At 39.3% G+C, this 27,903-nt stretch overlaps 1 protein-coding gene across 1 annotated transcript in view; it reads right to left on the reverse strand.

Moving 5' to 3' along the window:
• Positions 1-4,408: 4,408 nt before the first annotated feature.
• The window catches only part of NWD2 (NACHT and WD repeat domain containing 2), a 36,130-nt gene continuing 12,635 nt past the window's right edge, over positions 4,409-27,903 (reverse strand). The window contains exons 4-7 of the mRNA XM_059845671.1: positions 14,146-14,349; positions 12,456-12,600; positions 11,564-12,153; positions 4,409-10,054 (exon numbers count right to left, since the gene is read on the reverse strand). Coding sequence (XP_059701654.1) covers positions 6,122-10,054; positions 11,564-12,153; positions 12,456-12,600; positions 14,146-14,349 — 4,872 coding nt within the window. The 3' untranslated portion in view covers positions 4,409-6,121. The remainder of the gene's footprint in view (positions 10,055-11,563; positions 12,154-12,455; positions 12,601-14,145; positions 14,350-27,903) is intronic.

Consider the following 27,903-nt stretch of genomic DNA (forward strand, 5'->3'; position numbering starts at 1 on the left):
GGGGGGTGCTAAGCAGGGCTAACACAGCCTTCTCGCTAGTACACTCTAAATCCCTTAGGGTGTGGTTGTTGGTGTGGTGTGCTTTTTTTTTTTTTTTTGGGGGGGGGTGGTTTTTTGGTGGTTTTTGTTTGTTTGTTTGTTTGGTTGGTTTTTTTGGTGGTGTTAAGCTTCATGGAGGCACTGAAATGAAGTTTGCTGTATCGAGTAGGCGTGCTGTTCTCACTCTAAATAATGCCGGATTTACAGTTGCCTCCCTGCCTTGCAGGGATTGCATCCTCGCCTTCCCTGAGGAAGGAGGGTACTGGATGAAGATCACCAAGGGCTCGGTTTGCTCTGCCGTGCTTCTCCCCGGATCCGGGCAGAGAGCTGAAGCCGAGGCTGTCGATCTGCCGTCAGCAGCTGGCTGGGGCAGGCAGGTCCCTGCCCGGAGCAGGGACTCGGATGCGCCACCTGGCCCCAGCCTGGCGCTGCAGGAGCCAGCACACACAGGGCCGAAACGAAACGGCATGTGCCAGCAAAGAAATCAATAAAAGCTGCTTTGGACAGCCTTGTTTTAAGCCGACAACTATGTCATAACGTGAAGACCAAGCATCATTTGCAGGCAAGGAGCTAGCATGCTGCAAAGCTCTGCAACAGGTCTTTGGCACATTTTAAATATTTTTTTCCGGCAAACGATTAGTTTTAGCTGAAAATGGACTTGAGCCAGGAAGTTTCTTTGTTCAAAACCTTCACTAAACTCTCCGAAGGCTTTCTGGTCAGTAAATAAAGAATTGTCAGGCTAACACATCCCCAGGTTGTGAGGGAAGGTGATGGAGGTGGGAGATGCTCAGAGTCGAGGGCGGCCCCTTCAGCGCGGATCTGCAGCTGTGAGCTGCCCTGAGCACGGCCAGTGCTCGGACCGGCCTCATGGTCCTGCCCAGCCGGAGGTCACCCCATGGCCAGCTCCGTGGTATTTCCCTTCCGTGATATTTTACATTATTCTTGTGGCTGCTGGGCTAATGAGGTGTGCTAACAGGCCTAGAAATATCCAGTCCAAAAGCTGCGTTTGAAGCCAGGAGGCCACTCAAAGCAAACACCGTGAGGCTGCCTTCCCCCTTCTCCTTGGCACCCTTTTCAGACCCCTTCCATGGCTGCTGTATTTTTTGTTCCACAGATTGCTCATTCTTGAGATTTCTCGAACCAGCACCCGGTATTCCTGTGGGAGAGCAGCTCTTCCCCAGCCCCTGCAATCCCAACCGTGCTGTGCTTCTGAAACCTATCGTTTTCTGTGAGTACGTGAGAACTGCTGGGATCTTTTGAGGTTGATTGCCTGACAGGTTTTCACGGATGTGTCCTGCAGGAAATGATCACTTGTCTCACCAATCCATAGTGCTTGTTCAATAACACGGGTGTGACACTTTTTCAAAGGAAAAGTAGTTGAGACGTTCAGCCTTCAGAAATCCTCTTTTCCCTCTAATCTCATTTGTACCTTAGTCCACTGTTTTGGCTGTGGTTTTCTGGAGAATGCTCCTGCTGAGATAGAAGGCCGCCTTGAAAAATTGCAGCCTAAAAGGCTAACTTTATGACTTCATATGCTATTGTCAATTTGATATTACAGTGGGAAGTGCTGGGCAATTTACTAGCAGGCAATGGGAAAATACAGACAAATGTCAGCTATCCGGTAGCTTTGGGGATGTTCTGTTTTCATCTGTGCTACAGCATGTCTGGACTTTTGCTTCATCTCCCACCTTGCAATTCTGTGTATTTCACTTTAAATATGCTAACTAGATCTATTTCAGTCTAGAAGCTTTCTCACATGCACTGAAATGCATGTGTAATCAGAGATGTAGTAGGAGAGCAGGCAGATGATTTTATTTATACAGTACTATGTGGTGAAAGCTCTGGCAGTGGGAACATGTGAACATGCCTTAAATCCATTTTTGTATATTCCCTGCTGAGGCTGGAGGAGAGACCAGTGAACTACCACCAAAAGAGCAGGTGCTGCAAATGGAGAGTGTACCGTAGCTGGGAACACATCAGGAGCTCTGCTGAGTCGGGATGGGAGCTTCACCCACCCTGGCAAACAGGGCAGCACAGGTCTGGGATGACAGGACAGCAGAGGCAGGGAGAAGAGCTTGGTAGGGGCAGATTTTAACAGTCACTTGGGGAAATGTGTGGTTTTAAAAGCATGTTATACTGTTCTGGAAACATTCCCTCACACTCTTCTGCTTATTGGCCTCTGTTTTCAAGTGAATTGAGCACTGTATAACTTGTCCTTGATAGTGAAAGACACTTTTTCACAAAAGGGTGATGGTTCAAACTGCTCCTTCTGGAGAAACATATGGTAAAAGGCTTAATCCTGCCTTGGGAAGGATAGTGATGACTATTCTTGCAGCCTTTGACCTTCCTGTTGAAACTGAGAATTGAGATTATGAATTGGACCCGCACTGAGAGCATCAGTTCATGTCATAAAACTCAGGAGACTTCCCCCAAAGTGCAAGGAATGGTGTTCTGTAACCAGGCTGGAAAGGTAATCCACAGGAAAAAATGTAGCTCACTGGGGTCCCTGCAGCCATGTGGTGTTCTAGGAAGAGTAATGTCCATAACAGGTTATAAGAACCCGAATAGGTTATATTTGTAGCATACATACTTTATAATGATTCTTAGTAGCAAGCCCTTGTTAATGAAACCTATCCAGAGGCCCTAGTCCACACTTGGATGACTACATGATCAATTTCATGGTTATATTAAAAAATATGATTATATTAAAAACATAGGAGAAGTAAAAATAGATTTCAGAAGTCTGTCCTTTTGCAGTCTTAATATTTATACCGAAAGAGGCATTTTTAAATCTTTAATCAACAAAATGAAAAATGCAGATTGTTGTTAACAGCTTTATGGAAGTGCCCCAGAGGACCCATTTTATGACGTATTATACAGACACATTAATAGTTTTTGACAAAGAGCAAACTCTCAGGGTTTTAAGCTGAAACAGTCCCCTCTGCATACAAACACCATTTCAGCAATCAATTTAATTTGCTTTAAATTCTCATTGCAAAATGGCCAATACTTTCGTTTCTGCAGGTAAAGGGCTTGAGTGTGCATCATGGAAAAATAAGGGCTGGGGAGCCACTGAAACCTGAATGCCTTCTGAATGCTAACTTTTCCAGGCTACATGTTAACCCACATTTTGATGTTATCTGATAATAATGTGAAAAAAAGTCGAATGGCCACAGGCTGTTTGAAATGAAGTCACGAGCCATGCATTCCCCAGCTGTGGTGCAAAGGAAATGACTGATAAAAATATTTTTTCTAGCTGACCTCTGGCTTACCTTTGTCTGCCTAAGAATTTCCGGCTAATTCCCTGTTAAAGCTTTCTTGCAGCTACAGCCTATTGCTAGAATCTTCTGTGTCAGAAAATACAGACTCCACCTGAGCTTGTTTACAGATGCACTTTATCTAAAAGGTAAATGAAAGCTTTGTTCTAGAGATGCAAACAGTGCTTCTTAACAAAAAGTAAATTGCACTATTCCTATGTAGGGGTAGAACAGCACTTGGTATTTGGATGGCTCATTACTGGAGAAAGTACTTTGTCTCAGTACCAAATCTGGGGACAGATTTGTGAAGGGCTGCAGAGCAGTCACTTGCAGCAGCAAGTAGCAGCAGCCTGAAGCCATTCAGAACCCTGTGTCTGCTGTATAGGCCCAATGTGAGGAGTCTGACCCCTGAGAAATTGATTCAGAAAGCTAGCAAGCTGAATGAGATAGTTTAGGCACAAGGTGTGATTCTTGGGGGTGTCCTGTGCAAGGCTAAGAGTTGGACTTGATGATCCCTGGGGGTCCCTTCCAACTCAGAATATTCTGTGGTTCTGTGGTTACATTATACTCCATTACTACCCCAAATCAGGCACTCTCCTGGCAGACAGAGGATGTATTTTACCCTTCCAAGATAATGAAAGAACTAGCTTTGCAATATTACACAGGTAATGGACAGGGAGTTCATGGCCAAAATGCACAAGTCATGCACTTTGTTTGAAAGAAGGTGGAAGCTGCCTACCTTTGGGACAGGATCCTGGGAAATATGGTGCCTCTTCCCATAGCGTCACAGATCTAAACTGGATTGGGGTTTTAGGTCCTTTTTTTGTGCTTTTTACTGGGTTGGTCACAAAAGCCTTCAAGTCTGTTGATTTGCATACTGTCAGTATGCAATTCAGTCATACACATCATCTAAGAAGGGTGGGGTTTTTTTGGCAAATCTCATTGTATTTCAAATGCTTGATTTGGTTATCTGCAATGGGAGAAATACTGGAATTTTTCCTTATCAATACTGTCCTTAAAAATTATTTATGTACAGGCCAAAGGAAGCTGGTGAAGGCCACATGTCCCTCTGCCAGAGTGGAATTTTCATGAAATTAAGGGACATACTCAAGTCTGCTTCCACAGTTTATTAGTACAAACAATGCATACACAAGACTGTATATTTGTTTGAAGACTGCAATAGATTTCTAATTTAACAACTCTGTAACAAAATTTAACTAAATTTGACATTTATGAAAATATAAATCTCTGATTGGGTAGGTTCTCCCAACAATACAAAGTTTACATAAAAACATTCAATATGATCTATTAGTTGCAAACCAGTTAGGAAAAATCATTCAAGTCACTTAATATACTATATTGGCTTGTACATTGAACATTCACACACTACATTAAGTTCTAGCTTAGCATTCATTTCTGGGAAATTTGTGATATGGAATTCTGATTTTAAAAATAAGATTATTCTGTTTAAATAATTTGAAAGTATTTCCATGGGTGTGCCATCTTTAAGATATGTAAGTAGGGGAAAATTTTCTTATGCTTTCAGATGTTGTCCAGTATATTTTTTTACTTAGGAAAATGTAAATTTTTTTTACAGCATTTGTCATTATTTCACAATTTCTGCCTTGAAACTGGTAAAACTGTACAAAAGGCTCAGAACAGTTTCTAAAGCAGAAAGTGAAGGTTGTATGCGTGTGAGAGTAAGAAAAACCCATTACAAACTGGTCTAAGAAGGGACCTGTTGACAGCCTTTACATTTAGTGGAATATTTCAGCAGGTACACAAACAGTCTCTGAGTGTTTGGTCACTTGATCTGTATTTATAATGGGAAAGAAGAGAAACAATACTAAGGCAAATGTTATAAGGACTAATACATGGCATGTCTGAAAACTACCAGGATTACTTTGGAGACATAGGAGATACTTTAGACTTTCTTACAACAAAATGGACAGCAACCTTTTAACATAAAGAAATCAATGTCTTTAAGTGTTCATCAGTAACGCCCCTTCTCTTTGATAAGTTTTCATTACGACCTGTACTAATACACACTATGAAGACAAAACATTTCCCCAAACCAAAAATAAAACCCCAATCCCTACACTTCCCTTAGTATTCAGGACTTTTATAATTTTTATCACAATACAGAAACCTGAAATCCCTGCATGCAATTTAAAAAAAAAGCATTCATTCTGTTCATTGAGGTGAACAAATACTTGTTGCCTCACATGCTGACATGTTAGCAGCTGACTGGCACTTACTCCTTTCAGCCCAAAGATTAAACCCAATTAAAAAGAAAAATAAAAGTAGATATTTTTAAAATGATGATGGAATGTATCAAGTGTTCCAGGTTGGCAGGTGACATCTTGTCATTGCACCATCAAGCAGAAAAACACATTTTTGCAAGTGGGTATAAAGTTGACTGTTAGCTATAGACCCATCTAGGTGACTTGGAATATAAAATAGTGGTCTGACTTCTCACCAATCACTTAGAGCTTTAGCTCTAGTTAAAACAGTCTGTCAACCACAGATATGATCACCTAACTTCTGTAATAGCATAACAATTTTGATAGTATTGCTAGAAATTTTTAATCAAGGCCCTGGTGAAATTCTGGACTAAACCTTGTATTCCGAAATTAAAAAAAACCCTGCAGCCCATTTGCTTTATGTTTGCTTTTATGTTTACAGAAATGTAAGACAGGAAAAAACAGCTGGTCTGCCCTCTGCTGTTTCTATCTGTCTTCCAAGAAATGCACTGATTTTTACATAAATTCAGAAGACATACCTAAGCACGGGTACTACTCAGATAAGCTCGCCCAGATGGTTACTCAGTTGTCAGATGCAAAACTGTGTCTGCAATCTATGGCTGAGCACACTTTCTCATAGCAGTAGCTGTGTCTTTTGGTTGGTGTTGCTTCACTCACCTCAGCCTCTGTAACTGTAATGGGGCTATCCCTTGCAAACACTTCTGTTGATTCCCTCCAAATGCAGTCTGCAGTCACTTTGAAACTATAATTGTGACACTTCGGCCTAATCACTTGTGTTGCGTTGTTGAAAATCTGACGGCTGTTTGAAGTAGCAATTTTGATTTTCAGTGCAGCATCAACTCGATCCACTACAGTGTAAGTACCTATACTTCCATCATCAAATCCAATAATAATGTTCAAATGTCTCTGTGAGAGTGCAAGAAAAGTGGGAGTTTTATAAAGAGAACAGGCACCGATGTTTTTGCCATCTGCTAGCCTCATTACTATTAAACTAGAGACTGCACCATTGTCATCATCTTCTTCGCCACGACAGCAGATGTACACCAGGTAGCGGCCATCACGAGACAGCCTCTGCCGCCAGACGACACCCGGAGCGTGAACCACACGAAGTTTTCCGCTGTGTAGATCAAGCACGTTGATGTTCTCATCACCACGGGTTATAATTCCTAGCTTCCCATTTGGAGATATTTCAAAGTCTTCCAATTTTTTTAAGAAATTGGTAGGCAATTGTACACGTCTGCAGATGACTTCCTCTGTAAGGCTCCAGATGTTCACACTTTCAGTAGATGTTATAAATACTATAATATCTGGGCAGTCTGGTATCAGCTTAATATCCACAATGCTTGCACCATCATCACAGCAAAACTTCTTTGTTATACTGCCTGTCCAGAGACTCACTGCCAAAACTTTGTTCTTTGCCATTCCAACTACAAATGTATTTGCAGTTGTTATAAATGCATTCTGTAAGGCAACTAAAATATTGCAAACCCTGTGTCCTGTAGCCAGTCGCCAAACTCTGGATGCATTTTGCTCGCAGAGAGAGACTACAAACTGATCATTGTGAGTAATCATTAGCTCTGAGATTTTTTGTCCATTAATGCGAAAGATATTTTCACCGCTAACCGTGTGCCATACATACTGGCTGCATTTATCATCTGATGTAACCATTATCTCTCCAGATGAGGTCAGCACACAGTTTTCAACAATACCTTCATGCTTGAACACAGCTTCAATAAATCCAGTGCTGAAGTTCCACTTATGGACAGAATCTGATCCATCCAACGTGTATATTAATTCACTTCTGGCTGGCAACACCAGTCTCTGGATGGGTTTGCCAGATTTGTCAATATTGGACATAGCAGTTATGATGTCTATATCCCAGATAGAAAGGACACCACTGGTGGATAAGGATAGCAGCATGTTATGATGATTTGATTTAATTAGCCTGACTATAGTTCCTGAGATTTCCTGTAAGCTTGCCATGCACTGTCCAGTATCTCTCCTCCAAACAAAAATGGCTGAGGTATTTTCCATTGAAGCAATTATACAGTTGCCATTTTTGGACAACACGGCAGATATAAAGCGCTCATTGTGTTTAGCTCTAAACTTTTCAGCCACCTTCCACACATGAGTGTCAAGAAGTTCAATGCTGAGAGCCTTACAAATTAAAATTGCACTTTGGTCTTCAGAAAGCTCTATGCTGACAACTTCGCTGTCTTCTCTTCTGCAGTCAAAGTCATCTGTAAGCTGGGGTTTTGCGATTTCCTCCGTATTCCAAACAGAGAGGCTGCCCTCGCTGTCCACCATCACCATTTCTTGGGCTGTGTCTAAAATGAGAAGGAATTTCACAAACCCACTTGAAAATTCAGAGGTCACAGTGGTCAGCTTCTCTCCACTGCCCAAGTGGAAAATGGTTGCGGTGTTCAAATACTGCCCGCAGAATGCATAAACTCCATCTGGAGAACACTGCACGCAGGTCACTTCGTACCAGCAGTGGAAGTGATAGAGAGGCCAACCGTAAAGCAGATCTATTACAGTAACATCTTTACTGGCCTCCAGCCAAGCAAGCGCATGGTTGACTGATAATGTAAATCCATTTATGAAACTGGAGTCCCCTGCAATTCCACAGTGTTTTGACCCCTTAATTTCCACCTCAGAAAGAAGACAGGAATTTATGTTATCATATACCAAAAGAGTGTTGTTTGTTGTAGCTACTACAAGGTACTTTTCATCGCTAGTAAGCTTCATCCCTAAGATAACAGACGGAGCTGTTGTAATTTGCCTTAGTAATTGGCGGGTTTCTACATCCCAAGTGCTAATGGAGCCATTTTCTAAAGCAGCAATAATTGTGCTGGGATTAAATGTAGGCAAAATCTCAGTGACATGCATGCAGCTGGATGACAGCGGCAGGCGCTCGGGGCTGTAGGTCACATCCATGGAGGAATGCAAAGGGACGATCGAACAGTACTTGGGTCCATCCTTGTCACATTCTAGGAGGAGATGTCTGAGTTTGGGCAATGAACTTACTACTGGGAGAAGTCTCTGCTGCAATTCGGCGGAGAGTGAACCTGGGTATTTTACTACTTTGAACTTTATACTGCGGAGGGTACTGGCCAGAAATTTCAGCTCCTTTTCTTGAGAGTAAGTGTAAGCTAGTTCTATGTCAGAAAGTGCTTTATCAAACTGCCCTATTCTAATCATGGTGTACAGCCAGCTGAAGTTCATGATCACTCCGTACAGAAGGTCATCAGTTCGTCCACACCTTGTTAAGTGATGAATAAGCTCTGTCATTTTTCTGTGATTAATAAAAAAGATATCAGGTTCCAATGGGTTACACTGAAAGACCCAAGGCTGATCTGGAGCCTGCCTGTCAAAAGCTGCCTGATCCATGCAGTGCTTTTCATCCTCCTTCAGGCCTCTACTGGTGTGGTCAGGACAGCCACTCAGATATTGGTCATTGCTGTAAAAAGGTTTTCTTCGTCCACCTGACCAAACTCCAAGGAAATACTCTGCCATGACTGTGTGCATTTCACGCAAGTCTTCTTCATTGTGCAGGTACAATTTCTGGGCAATTAGTTGCAAGTGCCTATTTGCCCAAAGAAGCAGCGTTACATTTTTCACCTGTCGCTCTATTAAATACCCCTGTAAGCCCTCCTTAAGTCTTGCAATGTATATATACGGAATTCTCAATGGGTTACTCTCTCTGACTCTCTCATTCAGTTCACACATAACACTGTTGTCAAGGGCTAAAATATCCTCCAGTTCCATTTCACTCAGGCCAGATTTGGACATAGTGATGTAGCCAAGTGCTCTTGACAATAGTCTTGACCCACACTTGTTTTCCAGTGACCAAAACAACTGCTCTATGCTTTCATGGACAGTAACACAGAGGGAGGACTCATCCACATCCTTGTGAGATCTCCAGTGCCTGACCTCTCTGAAGGTTAAGTTCACAAACATAGGCAGTGTGCACTTGGAGAATGCCTCATTGACATAGATTTGTTGCCCTGATGTTACTTTCCTTTTAACTCGCAGCAGCTGATGTTTCAGGACTTGACTACACATCTTTCTGTCCCTTGCAGTCAACTCAATGTAGTTGCTTTCTTCATGAATAAGGCACCTCAGTTTTTGCAGGATCCCATGCTTGTTTGGCAGTGTTGACAAAATTATCCGTACTGAACGTGGAAGGTGAATGGGAAGCCACCAGAGCTTTCTACCATCATCACTATCTGTTAGCTGTTCTAAAGCATCAAATATAATCACCAGTGGCCTATGAAATGAAGACTCATTCAAGAGATTTATGAACAAGTCCCGAAGGTCATGTATCTTTTTTGGGTAACTTTGTACAAGGCAGCGATAGTTGACTGCTAATTGTTCACAAATGCTTTGAAGTATGTTCTTCAGATCTGTACTTGTTTCAGTAGATCCTAAAAATCTTATAACTACCACGGGGTCAGAATCTGGTCCCATCTCTTCTTGCAACCAGGAATAGGCCTAGAATACAGAGCATAATTTAGTTTGTATCTCAATGAAGCACAGTAACAGAGTTTATTAATAGTGATAGTCTATATATGAATAAACATTTAAAAATATTACTGGTTGAATAGAAATGCTTTCACTAGCAGAGTTCAAGGCAGGTGCGCTGAATGAAATTTGAATTGTGTATCATCTTTGTTTAGCACAAAAAGGCTTACATCAAAGGGGACATGACTAGAATGTATTCCATAAATCCCAGGGTACTCTTCAAAAAATCTGAGCCTCACCTCTGAAAGTGTGTAGATAGAGTGTCTTATAAATAGACTTCTTAGACACTACACAATGTCATCCTTGGTCAGCCACACCAGCCTACCACCTAAACCTGTTTAGCATTGATTCTGACCAAGTATAAAGACACATCTCTAGAGGACATGGATCAGAGTACAGATCCCTGGCCCATAGAACTACACTTTGCCCTGGTGTACCTGTGATTTTTACTCTAAAACACTGCCACAATAAAGAAAAAGTGCCTATCTCTTGAAGTTTTCTTGGTTAGAGCCCTCCAAGCCAGAGAGGAATGTAACTTCTTTAAATCTTCCCAGTCTTTGCAGGCTAACACACTCACTTCTACATCTCTTCACCTCACTTTATGGTATTTTACAGTATTTTAAAAGAAAAGAAGAACCAGAGTCTCTAGGCTGACTTACATACTCAGATATGAAAAGAGATCTTGAGTTGCAACTCCCAGTTTCATATATGCAGCTAATGTGACTCCACAGGAAGTAGTGAAGGGATTTTAAACAGTATTGTTCCTTTCTTCATTTCCTTCTGGCTGATATGGCTTTTTCCCAGCTCACTATGCTAAATTCTCTGACCACCCTGCCTGGATCTCAAAGTTGTGACTGTCAGCTGCAGAATTAAGTCTGGTGATGCCAGCTTTGTCTTGTTCTGCATCTTGTCCTGCCTTGCACAGTGTTTCATTCATTTCCCGGTAGTACTCTGCTCAATGACTTAAACAGCATACTCCAGATAAGTAAGTATGGGTATTTTTGCAGCTTATTACATATAGATGTGTAGCCAGTGTATTAGAATAATTCTGGAATAGTTTCTTATGAGAACGTGAGATGGCATGACTTGGAAAGACGTACTGCATTTGTGTTCAAGACTAAAACCAGAACAAGATGTTTAGATAGTTGTGGATTCATAGGGCCTCAGAGGAACAAGAAGAAAAGAGATAATTCTAAAATATACATTGTTAATTCGGAATATATTGATTCCTATTAGACTTCTAAAAGCTTTGATAAACAATATTTGTTTTGGCTAAGCACATGATACAGATACGTTATCATTGCAAGGTAATTTTTTCTGCACATGTGTACAATAATATGCTGAATATATATGTTATTATTTTTATTTTATGTATCGAGGGCTGATAGATCTGTTGAGAAAAGAAATAATTAAACTAAGCTGGCCTTTACACACAGTAATGCTCTCAACATGACCTTAGGATGTAAGATACTTATTTACCTTCTTTGCTGCTTCAGCTAACAGAAGAGTCTTCCCTGTGCATGGTCCTCCATATATGATAAGAGGGTTAATGTGTCCTATTTTTCTAGGTAAAACATATTTGTGAACGATGTTTAATGCCTCACATCTATATTCATAAAAAGTGGAGTACGTTTTACATAGCGATGAGTGTTGAAGAACTTCATCGTACAGCACGTCTGTCTCCGTGTCAAAATTCTGCTGCACTGTAGCTTGGATTATGTCAATCATGTCTTCATAGAACTGTTTCCCAAGTCCTTCAATGTAATGGCTCTCCACTTCTTGGGAGTAACCCAGTTTCATGTCACAGTGGGTGACGGAGGTGTACACTCTCAGATTGGACGATGCGACAATGGTAGGAATGAATTCATCCCTGAGCTTGATCAGTTTCTCATGGGCTTCAGGATCTCGTAGGAACTTCCCAGCTTTATGTACCACGTCCATGTATTTTCCCATCTCTGGAATTTTAACGAAGCGCTCAATGTTGGCAATTTTCCGGATGTAGCAAACACACTTCTTTAGAAAAGCTGGTGTTTGTTTACCCAAGGCAAAATCAAGTTCATCTTCAATAGCTGGGGATAAAAAGAGAACACAGAGTCTCTGTCAACTTTTCTTTATAAACAGTTAAAGAACATGCCCTACCCACATCAGGCAGACTCGATTGCATTTGTTCTCTGTAAAAACAGGAAAAACAAACCGAGAGAATTTGCTGAGTGCTTTTGTATGGGTTTTAGTCTCAAGCAAGCACAACAAACCTTTTTTCCCCCCTTTAATTATACGAGAAATGCCAACAGAAATATATTTTCATGTTTGTGCAAAGGTTGACAGAAGAGACAATAAATGAATACACATAAATTGTTAGTGTGAACCTTACCAGAGGAAAGATATCTCTTTGCCTGGCTGTGTTTCATTTTTCCTTTCTCATACAGCAGTTTCACAGCAGTCTTAAAAATCTTCTTAATCTCTTCTGATATATCTTGCCATTTGTTCTCATTCATTGAATTTGAAGAAGATTCCATCTTTTAAAAATATCCATTGTTAAAAAGTAGGTGCAATGCATACACATACAACTTCAGAAAGTAGAAGTCTAATATTCAAGGCCAAAAATAACACGGTAACAGACAAACACATACACTAACAAAAATCAATAAAAGATAAACATTTTATACTGCAGATGGTCATATTGTATTCCATTTTAGAATTTTAAGAGTTAGCTCCTTGGAGTATTTTCCAAATCCCTAATGTAGGCAGCTAATGCAATATTTTTCAAGAATAAGGCCAATAACACCTTTATAGAAAGAGGGTTTTGAGAACCAAGCCTGAAATAATAATAAAGCAGCAGCAACACTGCTAAAATTATTGCTCCTTTAATGAGATGTAATAATGATAATAATTTTAACTTGGATCTCAAAACTGAAAATGGGGTTCCTGGTACCTATAATTAAGTGCCTTCTCTTAGCTACCATATTTTAAACATACAGGATTACATGTGACATTATTATCACTCATTCATTGCTATAGTAACACTAATCTTAACTGTCATCAGAGAGGAACTCTAATATAAATTCACTAATCCTTTCAGATGGTATCTTGCAAATGCCAAGCTGGTGCTTTCTCTAAAGCAGCTAGGTTTAATTTACTGTTGGTGAAATATTTCAGGGGTCTCCAGTTTTCTTGGGGTGTGGAATCTCCAGGATAAATTCCCTAGCAACTCTTTCTTGACAGAGCTGATTATCCTTTATTACTTTCTATAAGTTTATGAGATGTAACTCTGTGTTACATCTTTAAGTTATGTTACATCTGTGTTACAGCTCTAAGTTATGAACATCTTTTTATTTAGTCCTGTGTTAGTCAGTAGCTTCAGGAAAAGTACAAAGAATTAAGAAAAAAAAATCCCAATAACATAATATGCACTCAAAATGAAGTGAAAACTCTTTTAAGGATTTCATTTTTTTTTACACTAAAATATGTCCTTAGGTATATACTGGATGTGTAGGAGGGTAGAACTTAGCCCTGAGAAACAGATACAGTTTTTATCATCATCAATTAAAGATAAATGCCTGATTTAAAAATGATAATTAACAGTGTTGAAAAAAATCTTAGTTAATAATAGTTAATAATAGTTAATAAGTTAAAAATATGATATCTGACTCAGGACAGTGCTAAGCACTTGTTTGACAGGTTTTCTTCTATGGGGATAGAAGGGAAAATGTGTATTTCCTCTGCAAGTCCAAGCAGAAGACCCTGAGTTCTCCATGTTACAACATCAGGGAAGGGTAAGGGACATCTGTACAACTGTCCCACTAGCCCTAACAGGGCACAGATGACCCAAGTTCACTTGCTGTAGGCATCAGAGAGCACATCAATGCAGGAGTGGTGCTCCTTGGTGTTTTGCAGCTGCTCCTTCCCCATGTAGAGGAAAGGAGCACCACAGCAGCAGTTGTTTAGGTGTGGACAGGACTGCAGAACCTAATTCAAATACAACAGCAAGTGCCTGGCCTTGGGGACTGCCTGCCACTGTAACAGATACAGAAAAATTGTGTGAGCAGGTGACTGTGACTTACCGTATTCTGGTAGTTCTTCAGCATTTCTGATTTTGGTCTGAGGTAATACGCTGGTGGCACTGCGTTCTCATCCCTGCAGTACCACTCTTCTAAAACCCTTGTCTCTAGCTTGGCCTCGACAGCAGCATCCAGGATCATCTCAAATTCTGCTGACTCAACTTCCCCTGGTATTCGGATGTTCCCATACTTCTCTCCCAATAGGCCCTATGTAGTTACAGAAAAGTAGGGATTAAATTTTTCTTTTTCATTATGCAAAAAGCATCCTTGGGATCTGAATTTCTTAAAAGTAAGTCTGGTAGTAGTGTAATGACTTTGAAATTACTAGGAAGGGAAACAGATCCTGTGTGACAGGAATTGCTGTTAAGGGTACTGTACGGAGCTATATTTTACTATGATGACTTAGAAACTATTTCAAGTAGATGCATTGTCTCTCATAGGACTAACTAGTAATAAAAATACTACTAGTATTTTTACTACTAAAAAGAAGGCATTCAAAAGAAATAATTAAAAAATACCCAATATACTTAGCACGGTGTTGACTCATGTATTATTGAGTTCCATTAGTCACAGGTTGAGATTATCCTCACATGCAAAAGCAAATTGACATTGTGGCTTATGCCAGCAAGGATCAGTGTTGCAGAACCACAAGCTACTTTGCTATCTTCTGTTCTTGCTGTCTTTGCCCCAGTAGCTGTCCACTAAATGAACAGTGGGGCAAGGAAGAAGCAAAAACTGAGTAGGAATTGACCAAACTCAATTTTAGTGCTGCTGAATAAAGGTAAAGGTTTGTGGAAGTCAGTTCTTAAACTGGGGCACAGGAGACATTTCCCTTAAAAAATGAGGATTAAAATACTGGTTGTAGTGCTCTAAATATACTCTTTCAAAACAAATTTATTTCTGTAGTTTACTGTTTGTAAACAATTTGTAAAAATATGATTGTAATGCCCTACAACTTCATAGACAATAGTGTTATAGGAAATTACTGCAATATTTTGGCAATTTTTTCAAATTTGTGACCATCAGATGAATTCTGCATTAAATACTTGGTCCACACAAGTCAGTGAGAATTCTTACTTAATTTAAAATGTGATTTTTAAAAATTCTTTCCTCATTTTAAATGCATTCAGCAAAGATCTTGTGTTAATGAGAAGGAGTACTTAATGTACAGGAATCAACAGTATCAGAATCCTGATTTGAACCAGAAAGATCCCTTGGTAAAGTAATGCTAATGCAAATATAGTAGCACCCTAAAAATGTAAGTGAGCATGTTTGTAAATAATATCTAAATATTCCTTATTTTTAAACCACTTGTCATAATGAGAAGCTGTTTCAAACTCTTCCAGCAGAAGAACAGCTGGAAAGTCAGTAACTGATGATGATGATGAAGTCTGCTTCACTGATTATAGAAGCAGGAAGCAGCAGGACACTTTGCTGAACCCAGTCATGCTGGCACACAGCACTCCAGTGGCTCACCATGCCAGATGCTGCAGCCCCAGAGCAAATATCAGAGCAGTGCACCAACACTTCCTAATCCTTCCAGGGAAAACCAGTCAGCTCAGAGCACACCTGACATTGTGTAAACTAACCTGGCTGATTTTTGCCTGGAGCAGACTAGGGAGAACTCATGAACTACCATGCTGGCTCTGATGGCAAGCAGCTGGCACTGGCAAAGAGCTGGTGGACAGGAACTAGTCAGTGTCTGCCCACTGCTCAGGAGGAGCAAGGGAATTGGATAGTTCATAGGAATTGTGATAGTTCATATAGCCCAGGATCCAGTTTCTCACAAGTCACAGCACCCTAGTCCTTCAGGAAGCTTCTCCAGTAGAGAGGCTTTAGGGGAAAGTTGAGTTTGCCTGGCTGCCCATTCAGATCCCACCATAGCTCCATTCAGGGCACACATCAAGGAGTCACGAGAACAGAATGAATGTGTTCAGCAACTAGAATTATATAATAATTAATTCGATGAAATAAAATGATCCAGTATTTCTATAATCTAAAATTATTTTTGATTTGTGATCATTCCAGCTAGGAACTCCCTTCAGAGAGGGCTATGTTGCTTCACATAATGAGATAGCTGGGGAAAATTTCGAAGCTTTTACTGGTCTGATCTATTCATAGAGCCCTGTAATTTTGGAATTCTGAAGCTGCAGAGGTTAAACAAAATATAGTATTATTTGCCTTCCTTATTCAAGTGAGGTTAATAACTTATATCATGCTGAATTGGAAAGCTTCTTCACATTCAGGTTGACATAGAAATCTCATAAATTTCTCTCAGAGGAGGTTTTACCTTGTATAGAAATTATTACTTAGAATTCATTAGGCTCCACTTTTTCTAAATGTAAGTAAGTCCAATGGATTCAACAGACAGTTCTCTCAGCAAAGATCAATAACTGGGCCCTTCATTAACAATACTAAAATGTCAACATTATTATGTCTGATTTTAATGTGCTGCATTTAATCAACTAAATTTGTTTTGGAATTATTCTGTGTACTTTTCTGCTTCTCTGGTACAGGTTATGCTGTTCTCTCTTCACTGTACTATAGTTGAATAATGACTGGTTTTATTTTAAAATGAAAAGACAAGACTTTTTTTATACCTCTCATCTGTCATTGCAAAAGACATTATGTAAATAAGCTTGTATTAGGGATTATCCTCCTGACTACTTGAGCAAAACACAATAAAAAAGAACTTTGACATGATCCAGCAGACCCTAAATACAGCGCTGAGCAGGTGTATCATTTAGAGCAGGGTCATCCCAGGCATTGCACTGCAGCTGTGTTCCACAGAAGTTACCTGAGGTTCTGGTATTAATACCTGACTCAGTGTAATCATTTGAAGAATATTCTGGTAGAAAATTTCATGAGGTAGAAAACTCTTAATGGAGTCACTCCTGTGCTTTCTGGTAACTTCAGACCAGTTTCAACCTTCAGCCTACAGCCCAGCTTCACTGGCCCTTTAATGGAGGCATTGAAACAAAACTTCATTTTACTGGAGAGTACAAAAGTGACTTGCTCTAGTTTTCTGAAGAACTGTGGTATCCCAGCCCAGGCTGGGAGCAGGAGGCATGCTGAGTAAGTGCAGCTGTTTTCTACTGAGGAACAAAAGCTCGTATGCTGGGTTATGCCACATAAACACACCAGGCTCCTGGGGAACAGTTCTTCTCCCAAATGCACCTTCTCTAGATGCACTGCTTGTTTTCCATTAGCAGTGGCACCAGTAAATAAAAAAAACAAAACTAAGGGGTATAAACAGACTATATGTATTTGCTAGAATTTTAATCCACTATTTGTTTCTAAGGCTGCATGACAGCCTTAGGATGGGTGCATTTGCAGGCACAGGCTGTGAAAACTGCATCTTCCCATGTTAGAGGTGAGGCTTGGAAGTACCTCCTTCCCTTCACTCTTTTGGTGTCATTCTGGTTAAATTCCTATCTTTCTGTATAAATTCCTATCTATCTGTATAAATGTAATCTATCAGGGTACCACAAAACCACTCAAACCTTAGAGGACTCAATGAGAAGCTCTGAACTGCACTTATCCTCCAGGAGTTTCAGTGTCTGAACTGCATCTGTGTCAGAGGCTTGCAGCAGTATCTGCCCCATCTCCATTTCCCTATACATTCAAGTAAATGCAGATTTCTTCTTAGAAAAAGAAAGAAAAATGAAGCAACAGGACTGAAAGTAAACATAATTTCTCACAATCTTCACGTTGTTTCATACTTAGTCTGTAAACAAGAATTACCACTATTTCAGATCCTTTTGAAATATATTATAGTACTCAACAGTAAGAACCCAAAACTTCAATTTGTGATAACAACATTGCAGCATTTTGATGATTATTATAGGGAATTATTTTTAAAGGGAACAGTAATGTTTACGCTGTGTTCACTATCAATAGACAGTTTTATATGCAGGCTCGTGAACCAAAAACTCCCACCTGATGAGTCATTTTCCTCTAATAGTAAAACAACAAATTAAAAACTCATTGGATTGAAGGTGATTGAACTGTATAAGACAACCAGGCTGACAAAGGTATAAAACCCTCAGCAACCATTTGTGTCTAACAAAACTTTACAGAGTTAGCACAGAGCAGCCACAGCAGTAGCCTTGTTAGCTTTCACAGAATCACAGAAGGGCGGGAGGGAGGGACCTCGAAGATGATCTACTGCCAAGTCCCCAGCCTTGGGCAGGGACACCTTCCAACAGACAAGGCTGCTCAGAGCCACATCCATTGTTGTTCCCATCAGGAGTGCTTTGTTGAGGCTGAAATCACTAATAAATGAAGGTTAATAAACTACTGTCTGTATGATGGGAAGTATTTTTCATTCTAATATTCTTGGTGTGGAACGATATTAAAATTATAGGTGCAGTCACAATAATGACCAAAAGTAGGACACAAAGAAGATTTAGATTTGATCTTGAGATATGAGGGATTTACATGGCATGTTGTATGATTAGTTCAGACACCATCACTAAAATATTCATGAATTCTGATGCCATACATTATCTTATGGCAAAACAAGTTGAAATTTTAGATATATTTAATTCCAGCTAAGACATTTGATGGTAATTTTAATAAAAAACAGCTGTCAAATAACAGCAAATTATATTAATTGCTGATTGGTTTAATTAATCTTTTTTTACAAAATTATATATTGACATCTGCAAAAAAGCCATTTGAGAAGTCAGATTTGTAATGTTTTATGGAGCAGTTTCAGGTACTTGCCAACTTAAGAGCAACAATTTTTTTTTTGCTATTTTGCCAACAGAGATCTGATCCAATCTTTTGCTGAGTTACTTGGAATCAGTACTTTGTCTTGGTCTTTGTGAAGACATGTGACACTGAAGTGGCCTCTCTGTCTCTTAGAGCAGTTCTGGATTGCCAGCTTTTTGAAGCATAAGCATTCAAGAAATCATCTTTGAAGGAATCAAATCTAACCACAGCTAATTTTTTAACTTAATATACTTCTTGTGTACAGGCCTAAGCACTCCTTAAACAATTTGGTTTTGCAAGATCCATGAGCAATTACAAGTATTACTGTCCCCATGCAACACAGGAGTTAAGTGCAGGGAATTAAGCCTGGGCCAGGACTCAGAGCTGGGACAGGTATGTAATGGTTAGTCACAACCACATAGTGGAAGCTGTGTTTTCCTAATTCTGAGCTCTGTCCTTCTTACAGAAACTGCTCACTACCAAAGGAGGAAAGCCCTGACCCCTTGTGATGAAATCCTGAGTGACTCACATTTCAGTCTGCTAAATTAATATAAGCTTAGACTAAGATCACTTATTCAAAGAGGAACAGCTCCATTAGGAGAATGAGTATCTCACATTATTGAAGAGGTGCTCACTGCTTCACTCTGTGGGCTGAAATTAGGAGGGATTTAAGTGCTTTTAAAACACCCTGGGGTATTAAGTTCATCTGTTGTCAGGGGTTGGGAAAGGCTGGTCTTACTGATGTCCCAGAGGTGTCCTTCTACCATTCCCAGGAGAGCTGTGGATTGCAGTCTGGATCATGCCATTCCTCAGCAGGAAGCCTTGCACAGAAATCTGGTGTAGCTTGTGGGCAACCACCTGGAGCAAAGCACGAAATAACAAAGCACATCCATGGTGCAAAAGCCCAGCTTCAAAACCTCCTCTGAACTGGAAGAAGGACAAGTCTGAGGTCACCAGGCATAAACCCCACTCATCAGGCCTCAGAGCCTGAATGATGGGGTCACAGTCACACACTACTGCAGCTCCTTTCTGTGCAAGCAATCTCATAGCATTGAATATTAGCCACAGAATATTAACTGCAACACAAACATGAATGTTATCTTCCCACGGTTTGCATGACAAACAAGGGCTACAAAGTCCTCTGGATCCCTCTCTCCCCTGTGGTCACTTACTATTCATTGCCTTCTGTTTATCCTGGGGTTAGAGACCTAACTCCCTCAGCCTCTGCTTCTAGGCTTCCTCCCTTTTGTAGTAAAATCTTTCTTATGAAATAAAACCTATTTTTCCTCTTTAAAGCCATACATTTCAGTCAAATAGCCATTTTTTCTCAGACAAATATGGTTTTTTTCTCTACTACTTACTGGGATGTTCACACGTGTTAGTTGATAAAACATATGCTCCTATGCAGTGGATCTGACTTCTTTAGACAAAGGAGACACATAAAGAAAAAAGTAAATGAAATATTGACATTTATATTTAGCACCAGGCTTAAAAGACCTCAGATTTAATCCAAATATTTTTTTCTAAAAAGCATACTTACTGTAACCAGATTACAGTACCATTCAACTTCTTTCAGTTGCTATATTTGTTTGTGTGGAGACAGAATCACTTCAGCATCACTACAAGAAATGCTCCATTGTTTTCAAGTCTTACTTTTTACATGCATGGCTACATTCCATGTCTTGTCTTTCATATTGAATTTGGAGGTGGTCAGACAGCGCATTTGCATGTGCAAACCTGCCCAGGAAGCCATTCAAGCTGAGGAAGGCACACAGAACTGAAACATGTCGGCATGTTTACCCTCCTTGTCTGCAGAAATGTGGGATCAGCTGATATAACCAAATATACAGTAAACCACATCTAGAAAATCTGAAACAAATGGTCAGGATACCAGTTTTTAAGGGTCTTTTATTTAACATCTCATCCTAAGAAATTTAGTACAACTATAGCCCTTTCTGGTTTCTTGCAGGTATATGATAACTTTGTTCTAACAGTATCCTGTAGAAATCACTTATGTGATATAAAATGTGCACGTCCAACCAGACATATTTTGGGAAAAAAAAAGAAAATTAAAATAACAGGATTAGTTGGGTCGCTGCCTGCCAGGCCTTGAAACCAAGAATTTACCACCAAAAAACAAACAAAAAAGAATATCCTATTTTATTATTTTTTATAAGTTAAGGGAACAATGGAGAACTTATTTCAAATTCAAAGCAGAAACGTGAATAGCTAAACAATAGTGAATCATCAGATCTAAAGCCAGAAAAGTATGTTTACTTCAATTTATCTCAATGGAATATACATGTTAATTGCTTGTTAGGACAAACTCCAAGCTGTTGTACCAGAAACTGAAGCCAAGGTGAAGAAAGCTGTAATACTATGCTTAAATTAAGCCAAGTCTTAAGAAGCTGGAGTTCTAGAGTAGATGGTGCCTAGGAGAAGTCCTGAAAATTACTGCCTCTATTCCTTTTTATTGTACTTCTAGCTGCAATGAGGTACAGTGTAAGGACCTCATGATAGAAACACAGGGAGAAAGTCCTCCAAATAAATAAATACATTTGATGGCTTTTCTTGCCTATCAAAGGAGAAAAGTTATGTTGCACTGGTATTAAATCTCCCAAAAGTACTACCACTAGAAATTAAAAATATGAAAAAACCACAAAAATGTCATAATCTGTGATTTCTGGGATGTACAGGTCAAAGTGTCTTTTAGAGCAGCGTTTTTCTTCTCTGCCAAGAGCTGTAAGGCAGTGCAGCTAATCAGACAGAACATTAGAGCTGCTGCAGATCTCCTAAATCCTCTTTCCTACTTTTACTACATCTCAGTGCGGAAACTTTTAAGTTCCTGATACTTTTGCCACTGACTCAGACTGCCTATCCATAAAATGAGGTTAATGATAGCTTGCAAAATAAGCCTTTTATTTTGAGTATTTCTATTTTGATATGCAAAGGATGTGTATTTATGCATCAGCAGCGATGAAACTGTTATTTTACACTGTTTGTCCTTTTTAGTTTTTAAGGGAAAAATGATACCACAGGCAGTATCAAACATCTTCATTTGCTTTTTCATTTCATTTGCTTCAACCTATGGAGATAGGTTGAAGCTGTGAATAAACAGAATTAATTTTAGAACTTCAGCTCACTGTAGAGAAATACAATTTTTAATTGAAGTTGCTGAAGCGAATAGGAAACTGAAGGCATAATAAAGATGTTTCTGTTCTAAGAATTGTTTTTCCACCTGCTCGGATATATATTTATGTTCCCCAGCTTGAGAAATACTGTAGTATGTTGTTTTACAGAACCATGCCCTAATTTCTGTTGTCCCTTTTTCCCTGGAAGCGCTGCAGGAGCACCCTCGGGGGGACTATATGAGTTTCAGAAACTGGAGACAGGTCTTGGTTTCAGTTTCATGAGAAACAAGAAGGACTGTTGAACTATCTTGGAAGAAAACTGACTGCAATTGGGACTGGAAGGATGAGGTGCAAGTGATGAAGTGTTCTGCTGTGTGTACAGTTCCTGACATTAAAAGGTGTAGAAAAGAAGAAAATAACGGTGAAGTTTCTTGATGCTTGACCTGTCTTTCAGAAAATTAAAGCAAGTGGCAAAACCTGGCTGTAAATGAGCCAATTCCTTCAACTCTGAACTTTACCCACAGTGCAGTATTTTTAAATCTCAAAGCTTTCCCTAGTGGTGGGGATAAAATAAGGATGAGTAATTTCTCAGGACATAGTGTGTAGGAGCTACCAGTCTATCATACAGAGTGAACGTGCTTCCTCAGAAGAAATTCATGACCTACTTCCTCGATACAGTTTGCTTCATCAGAACCTTCTCCTGGCTGAGAAAGTATTAATGGTCTTTCTCCACAATCTCTCTGTCTTCTACAGGGTCATGCAGCAGCAAATTCATTTTGTTGCCTTTTCCTTCACTGCTTATTATCGCTGGGTCTTTGGTCAGCCTGAGCATAGATGCAGGTAAGAAAATCAGTCAAAAAGGTTATAACTAGGGAAGAGGTCAGTGAATAAAGATAGCATAGAGGAAGAACTGGAGATTTTGCCTACCTCTCCCTAAAGATCTGAGGTGCTCACTCACTCTGATTCTCCTTCAAACAAATGTGTTATTCTCACTTTGCTCTATTTTTGAAATTGCATGGGAGATTTCTTGACAGGCATGTACATTTTCCTTTCACATAAAGTTTGGGACCTTGCAGGTAATTCCTACCACAGTCCAGATTTCTGTCAACTCTCTGACAGGTCCTGTAACACTTGACAAGAGTGGAACTGGGTAGAAAAACAAATCAAAAGGGTTAGGTTTACTAAAAGACTGTAGCACATAGCCCAGACTGAAGTCAATAACCTTGTCTGTGGAAATCACTGCCCTTCTTACAGAGAATGGGAAATGCACCTTTGCTGGAAACAAGGAGATCAATACTGTCTTTTAGAGGAAGGCATGGTGGTGTAACCTTCCTTGCTTTGTAAAATAATCACAACACTCATCCAAGCCAGAAAGAATTGTGATTTGAAACCCTGTCTTGCATCTCGCAGGCGAAGAGTGGCTAACGGGGAGATGGAAAAGCTTCTCCCCCTACTGCTGTGTAATGTGCCCTCCTGAGTACCCAGGGACACAGGTATCGTGGAGTCAGAAAGGAGGAAGATACTCTGAGCCCATCAGTGTAGTCCCTGCGAGGACAGGGCACTGGCTTCTGGGCCCCAGACCCTGGAGTCACAAGCTGGGACTCTTCCACATTCTTACTGCCCTCTATGGTATACTTTGTATGCAAGAAGGGGCCATATCTTTACTTTCTATGAAATATGCTCTTTCTTGTATTTATCAGAAAGGCAGCTTAGTTTCTGCATTCCCATTTTGGGATGGTATTTATGTGTTAAACAGTGAGGCAAAGAGCTTAGATTGAGCTAAAAGTGAAATAGTGCCTTTCTATTGGGATATCTTTATGACTTTTCTAACACTAATTTTTACATAGCAGGTTATTTGACTTACAATTAATGGTAAGCATACAAACAGTGAATGTTAAGTACTGCCCTGCAGGTAATGGGTCAGATCATTAGGCAAAAGTTTAAAAATTCTGCAGCAGATGTCCATGGAAATGAAAAAAACATAGCAGAAATACAATATGCCACTCACCTGTATGAAAACATTGTCTTGCCTGTGCCATGCACTTATAGGACTGAGAGGCAGAGGATACAGTCTGCCAAAGCATGTGGCCAGCTGGTGAACTGTGTTTCCAGCCATGAGTAGCACTGGTGCACTGAAGTGTTTTACAACAGTTTCAAGCATTAAAGTAATTTCTCTACTATGCAAAAGAGCTAACAAGAAAAGAATATGTAATTTACTCCCAATAATTGCAGTCTCCCTGGTTTTCTAAGCAAAAACTCCCTAGTTTTCTATGCTTCATTTTTTTCAAGGTGGAATGAAATAAAAAGTTACTCTGTGAGGTTCTCCAGTTATGAAAGAAAGAAGCTTATTACATTGCATATTAATAGGACACAAACTCCAAGAAAGGACATTGCACTAAATGCAAATATTTTAAGAGAGAAGAGGCAACAACTTAAGGATGCATAACAGTATCACTATGTATCACACTGATCCTTTTTCTTATTTTACTTTGTAAATTAGCATCTTTCATTAAGGAGGGATCCTGTGAAATGATACATGCTGATTATTCAAATTTAAAAAAAAAACAAAGAAAAAAGAAAGAAAGAAAGAAAGAAAGAAAGAAAGAAAGAAAGAAAGAAAGAAAGGAAGAAAGAAAGAAAGAAAGAAAGAAAGAAAGAAAGAAAGACAAGACCCAGCTACTGCTAGCTGGATTTAATAATAATCAGACTGAAAAGTGAACCAGTTAATTTTTGGGTAGGTGTTTTTTTCTGGGTCTACGTTGGAGAACCAAAGAATTTCTGAACTGGATGCCCATATTTGAGCAAAAGGAAGGTATATGTGCAAGGTGCTAACAGCACTATTAATACCTCTCTTTGAACTTACCAGCTGCCTGCTAAATATTGTAAAGTAGGCTGTGTCTTTACACAGAAATAGCATTGCAAGGTTTAGAACCCCCTCCATCTCTCTCATTTCTGCAGAATAGCTGATGCTGGATTTTTGACCTACAGATTCATTTGCAGGGCAGATCATTACATTTAACTGATTACAGTACTACCTCAGAAGATGGTTTGGTAAAGTTCTTGAGGGTCACGAGAAAATAAATTGCATAAATCTCATGCAGCCTATTTCTTCCTCTACACATTACATAGAATGATGGAAATATGACTTCATGTTAATCGTATTCTGGCTAATATGGTCATTCATATTAAATATAATACTTAACCTTTCTGGAACACAGCACCAGAAATTGTATTTATGTCAAGGAAAAGAAGTACAGTGGCTTAGTAGAAAATATGTGCAGTCTTCTGACTAAAAAATGCAAGTTATTTTTAGACTAGATGAAAACCCATGCAGTTTCTGTGTTACATGGAAAAGCTGTCTAATCAATCTTGTACCTGTTTCCAATGGGCCAAGTATAAAAAAAGGTAAGTATTTAAGATTTAAAGAATCAGAGATGATTCACAGGAAAATACATTCCCATCCCTAAAGCAGATGAAGGAATTCACTTACAATAGCTTAATCATGTAATATCACCTCATGCTTGATTTCACTTTCTGTGTACATGTGTTGTTCAGAGCCAATCTATAGGGAAAGGGATAGACATCCTTTGCCTTATGGTCTGGAGGCTGTGAAAGAAGAGCAAAGTTTGCTGGGGGGAAGGTTATGTATTTTGTCTTTAAAACTGATCACTTTGTTTTGAAGGGTTTCAAAATACATAAAGCTCTACTTTGATTATTTACAGAAGAATCCTTCCTGTAGGCCAAGTCCATCTAAAACAGGATTAATATCTGCAGACATGTACTTTACTCCAGATTCAATGCCAAGAAGTCCTATGGAGCCATTCCTGATATGACCCCAAACCCACTTATATTAGAGGGAGTTCTTCTTTGGATGGTTTTTAAATCAGATGCAGAGTGAGAAGAAAAGTAATAATTTGATATTTCTTTCTTGAAATTTACTTTACTGGAAGAGGTGGACTGTTCTACCATGTCTGGCTCCATGTATTTATCTTCATTCACTTAAAAACAAATATACAAAAATAAACAGAGCTGTGTCCTTGGAGAAAATTAAATACTGAAATGCCCAAGCACAGATAACTTCTCCTGAATTCCCCAAAAGCACTGGGTCCTTAGCATTCTCCCTGAACTGGATGTTTTAGTATACATACATTTGGCTGACGTTTGCCTCCCTAACTTAAAGTGTGTGGAGAATTTCCCAGGAAAGCAAAAGAAAAATATAACTTAGGAATTCCAGACCTCGTGTGTATTTAGTTTTTACATTACGAATAAACCTTAAAGTAACACCAGAACTGAAACTGGAGTTGACGAGATCCAGCAGAACAGTAATAATATAATTTGGAATTTTCTCTGAGCTGGATTGAACTCAAAATTAATTATCAACCATTTGTACTAAGAAGAGAGACTGCAGCAATATCTTTCATGGAACAATTAAAGCATGCATTATACTGAAGAACACAAAGACACAAACAGTTGAAACATTCCAGTCCATAATTTACCATACTTCCTCTTCAATTTCAGTATGATTTAAGGACATGCCAAATATTGTAAATTGCTAATATTCTTTTAAAATACTACTGGAATTCCAAAATTATAATGCTAGATTCTTTAGGTCTATGGAAGTTGAAAGAGTGTTATGCTTCCCTAGGAACTATTCAGGAAGGGATTCATGTGTTGCTCCTGAATTCAGGCCTGTCAGTCACTTCCTCCTGCCCTTGCCCTGGACTGAAAGTGCAGAAAAGAGCTTTTATACATCCCCAATAGGTCTGTGGAAAGAGGAACTTCAGAAATACTCTGTGGGTACCTCAGCAGACCAGTCAAAACACAAAGCAAGAGCTCAGGTTACATTTGTTTAGATGTGGCAACTCTTGAGGACATGGTGAGACCCAATTCAAACTGTTTGGTGATTCTTGTATCTCTGAGTGGTCACCTGTTCTCCACCAGCAAACAAGGAAGAGAACTGGTTATGGATGCCATTAACAGGTTCAGATTAAGAACAGCTGCTGGTAATTTGAGAGGGCTAATGTAAATTCCAGTTGCTGTTCAGAGTAGGTCGAGAATGTTTTTAATATTCTTTGGCCCAGATGTTTTAAATGATAGGTGGAGATAACCTTTAAGGTTTGTACAATCCCAAGCATTAACTGAGCAAACCTTTACAGGTAACAGACTGACATTTAATTTCCATTTCTCTTCTTCATTTTACAATCTTTCAGGACATAGTCATGCAAGGACAGCAGTTCAGGCAGATGGAAAAACACCTATGTGCTATAATTTACAGGATGTATGTAAATGTAAAGGTTCAAGTGATGCACTAAATCTGTTTTTTCTTTGGTATTGTTGTGCAATGTAGAGCTTAAGTAGTTCACAATTTAATAAATACACTACATTTCAATCTTCCCAAGTAGATTCCAAAAACAAGATATCTGCATAAAATTTGTATAAAAAGTTATTTTCCCCTCATGAATTAGTCTTCATAAATTATTCTGTAGATCAAAAAGAGCACAGTATGTATTTACACTGAGTAAAAGCTATGAGTATTTAAGTTATTTAAATGATAATATAATGGGCACTGATTTTATACAGCAGAAAAAAACCCAAACAAAACCCACAACCTAACAAATAACCCCAGCCTAACCAAAATCCAAACAACTTCTCTCTCCCTTAACTGAATCAAGTATTAGTAGAGGTCAGGCAGCAGTTAAGAGAAGAACTGTACATTCCCAAAGTCAGTGTTCACAGGAAGTTAGTTTTGCATTTTTTTCAGAACAGTCTCCTCCTTGTGTTTATGAGTTAATTTTGATTATATTGTTTCATATTTGGAGAAAAGCTTGGGACATCCAACTTATTCACTGCACTAATTTAAGGACTGAAATTCATTTTCTCTCCTTCTGATATTACAATGCAGGCAAAAACTGCC

The sequence above is a fragment of the Haemorhous mexicanus genome, chromosome 4, assembly GCF_027477595.1.
Source record: "Haemorhous mexicanus isolate bHaeMex1 chromosome 4, bHaeMex1.pri, whole genome shotgun sequence".
NCBI lineage: Eukaryota > Metazoa > Chordata > Aves > Passeriformes > Fringillidae > Haemorhous > Haemorhous mexicanus.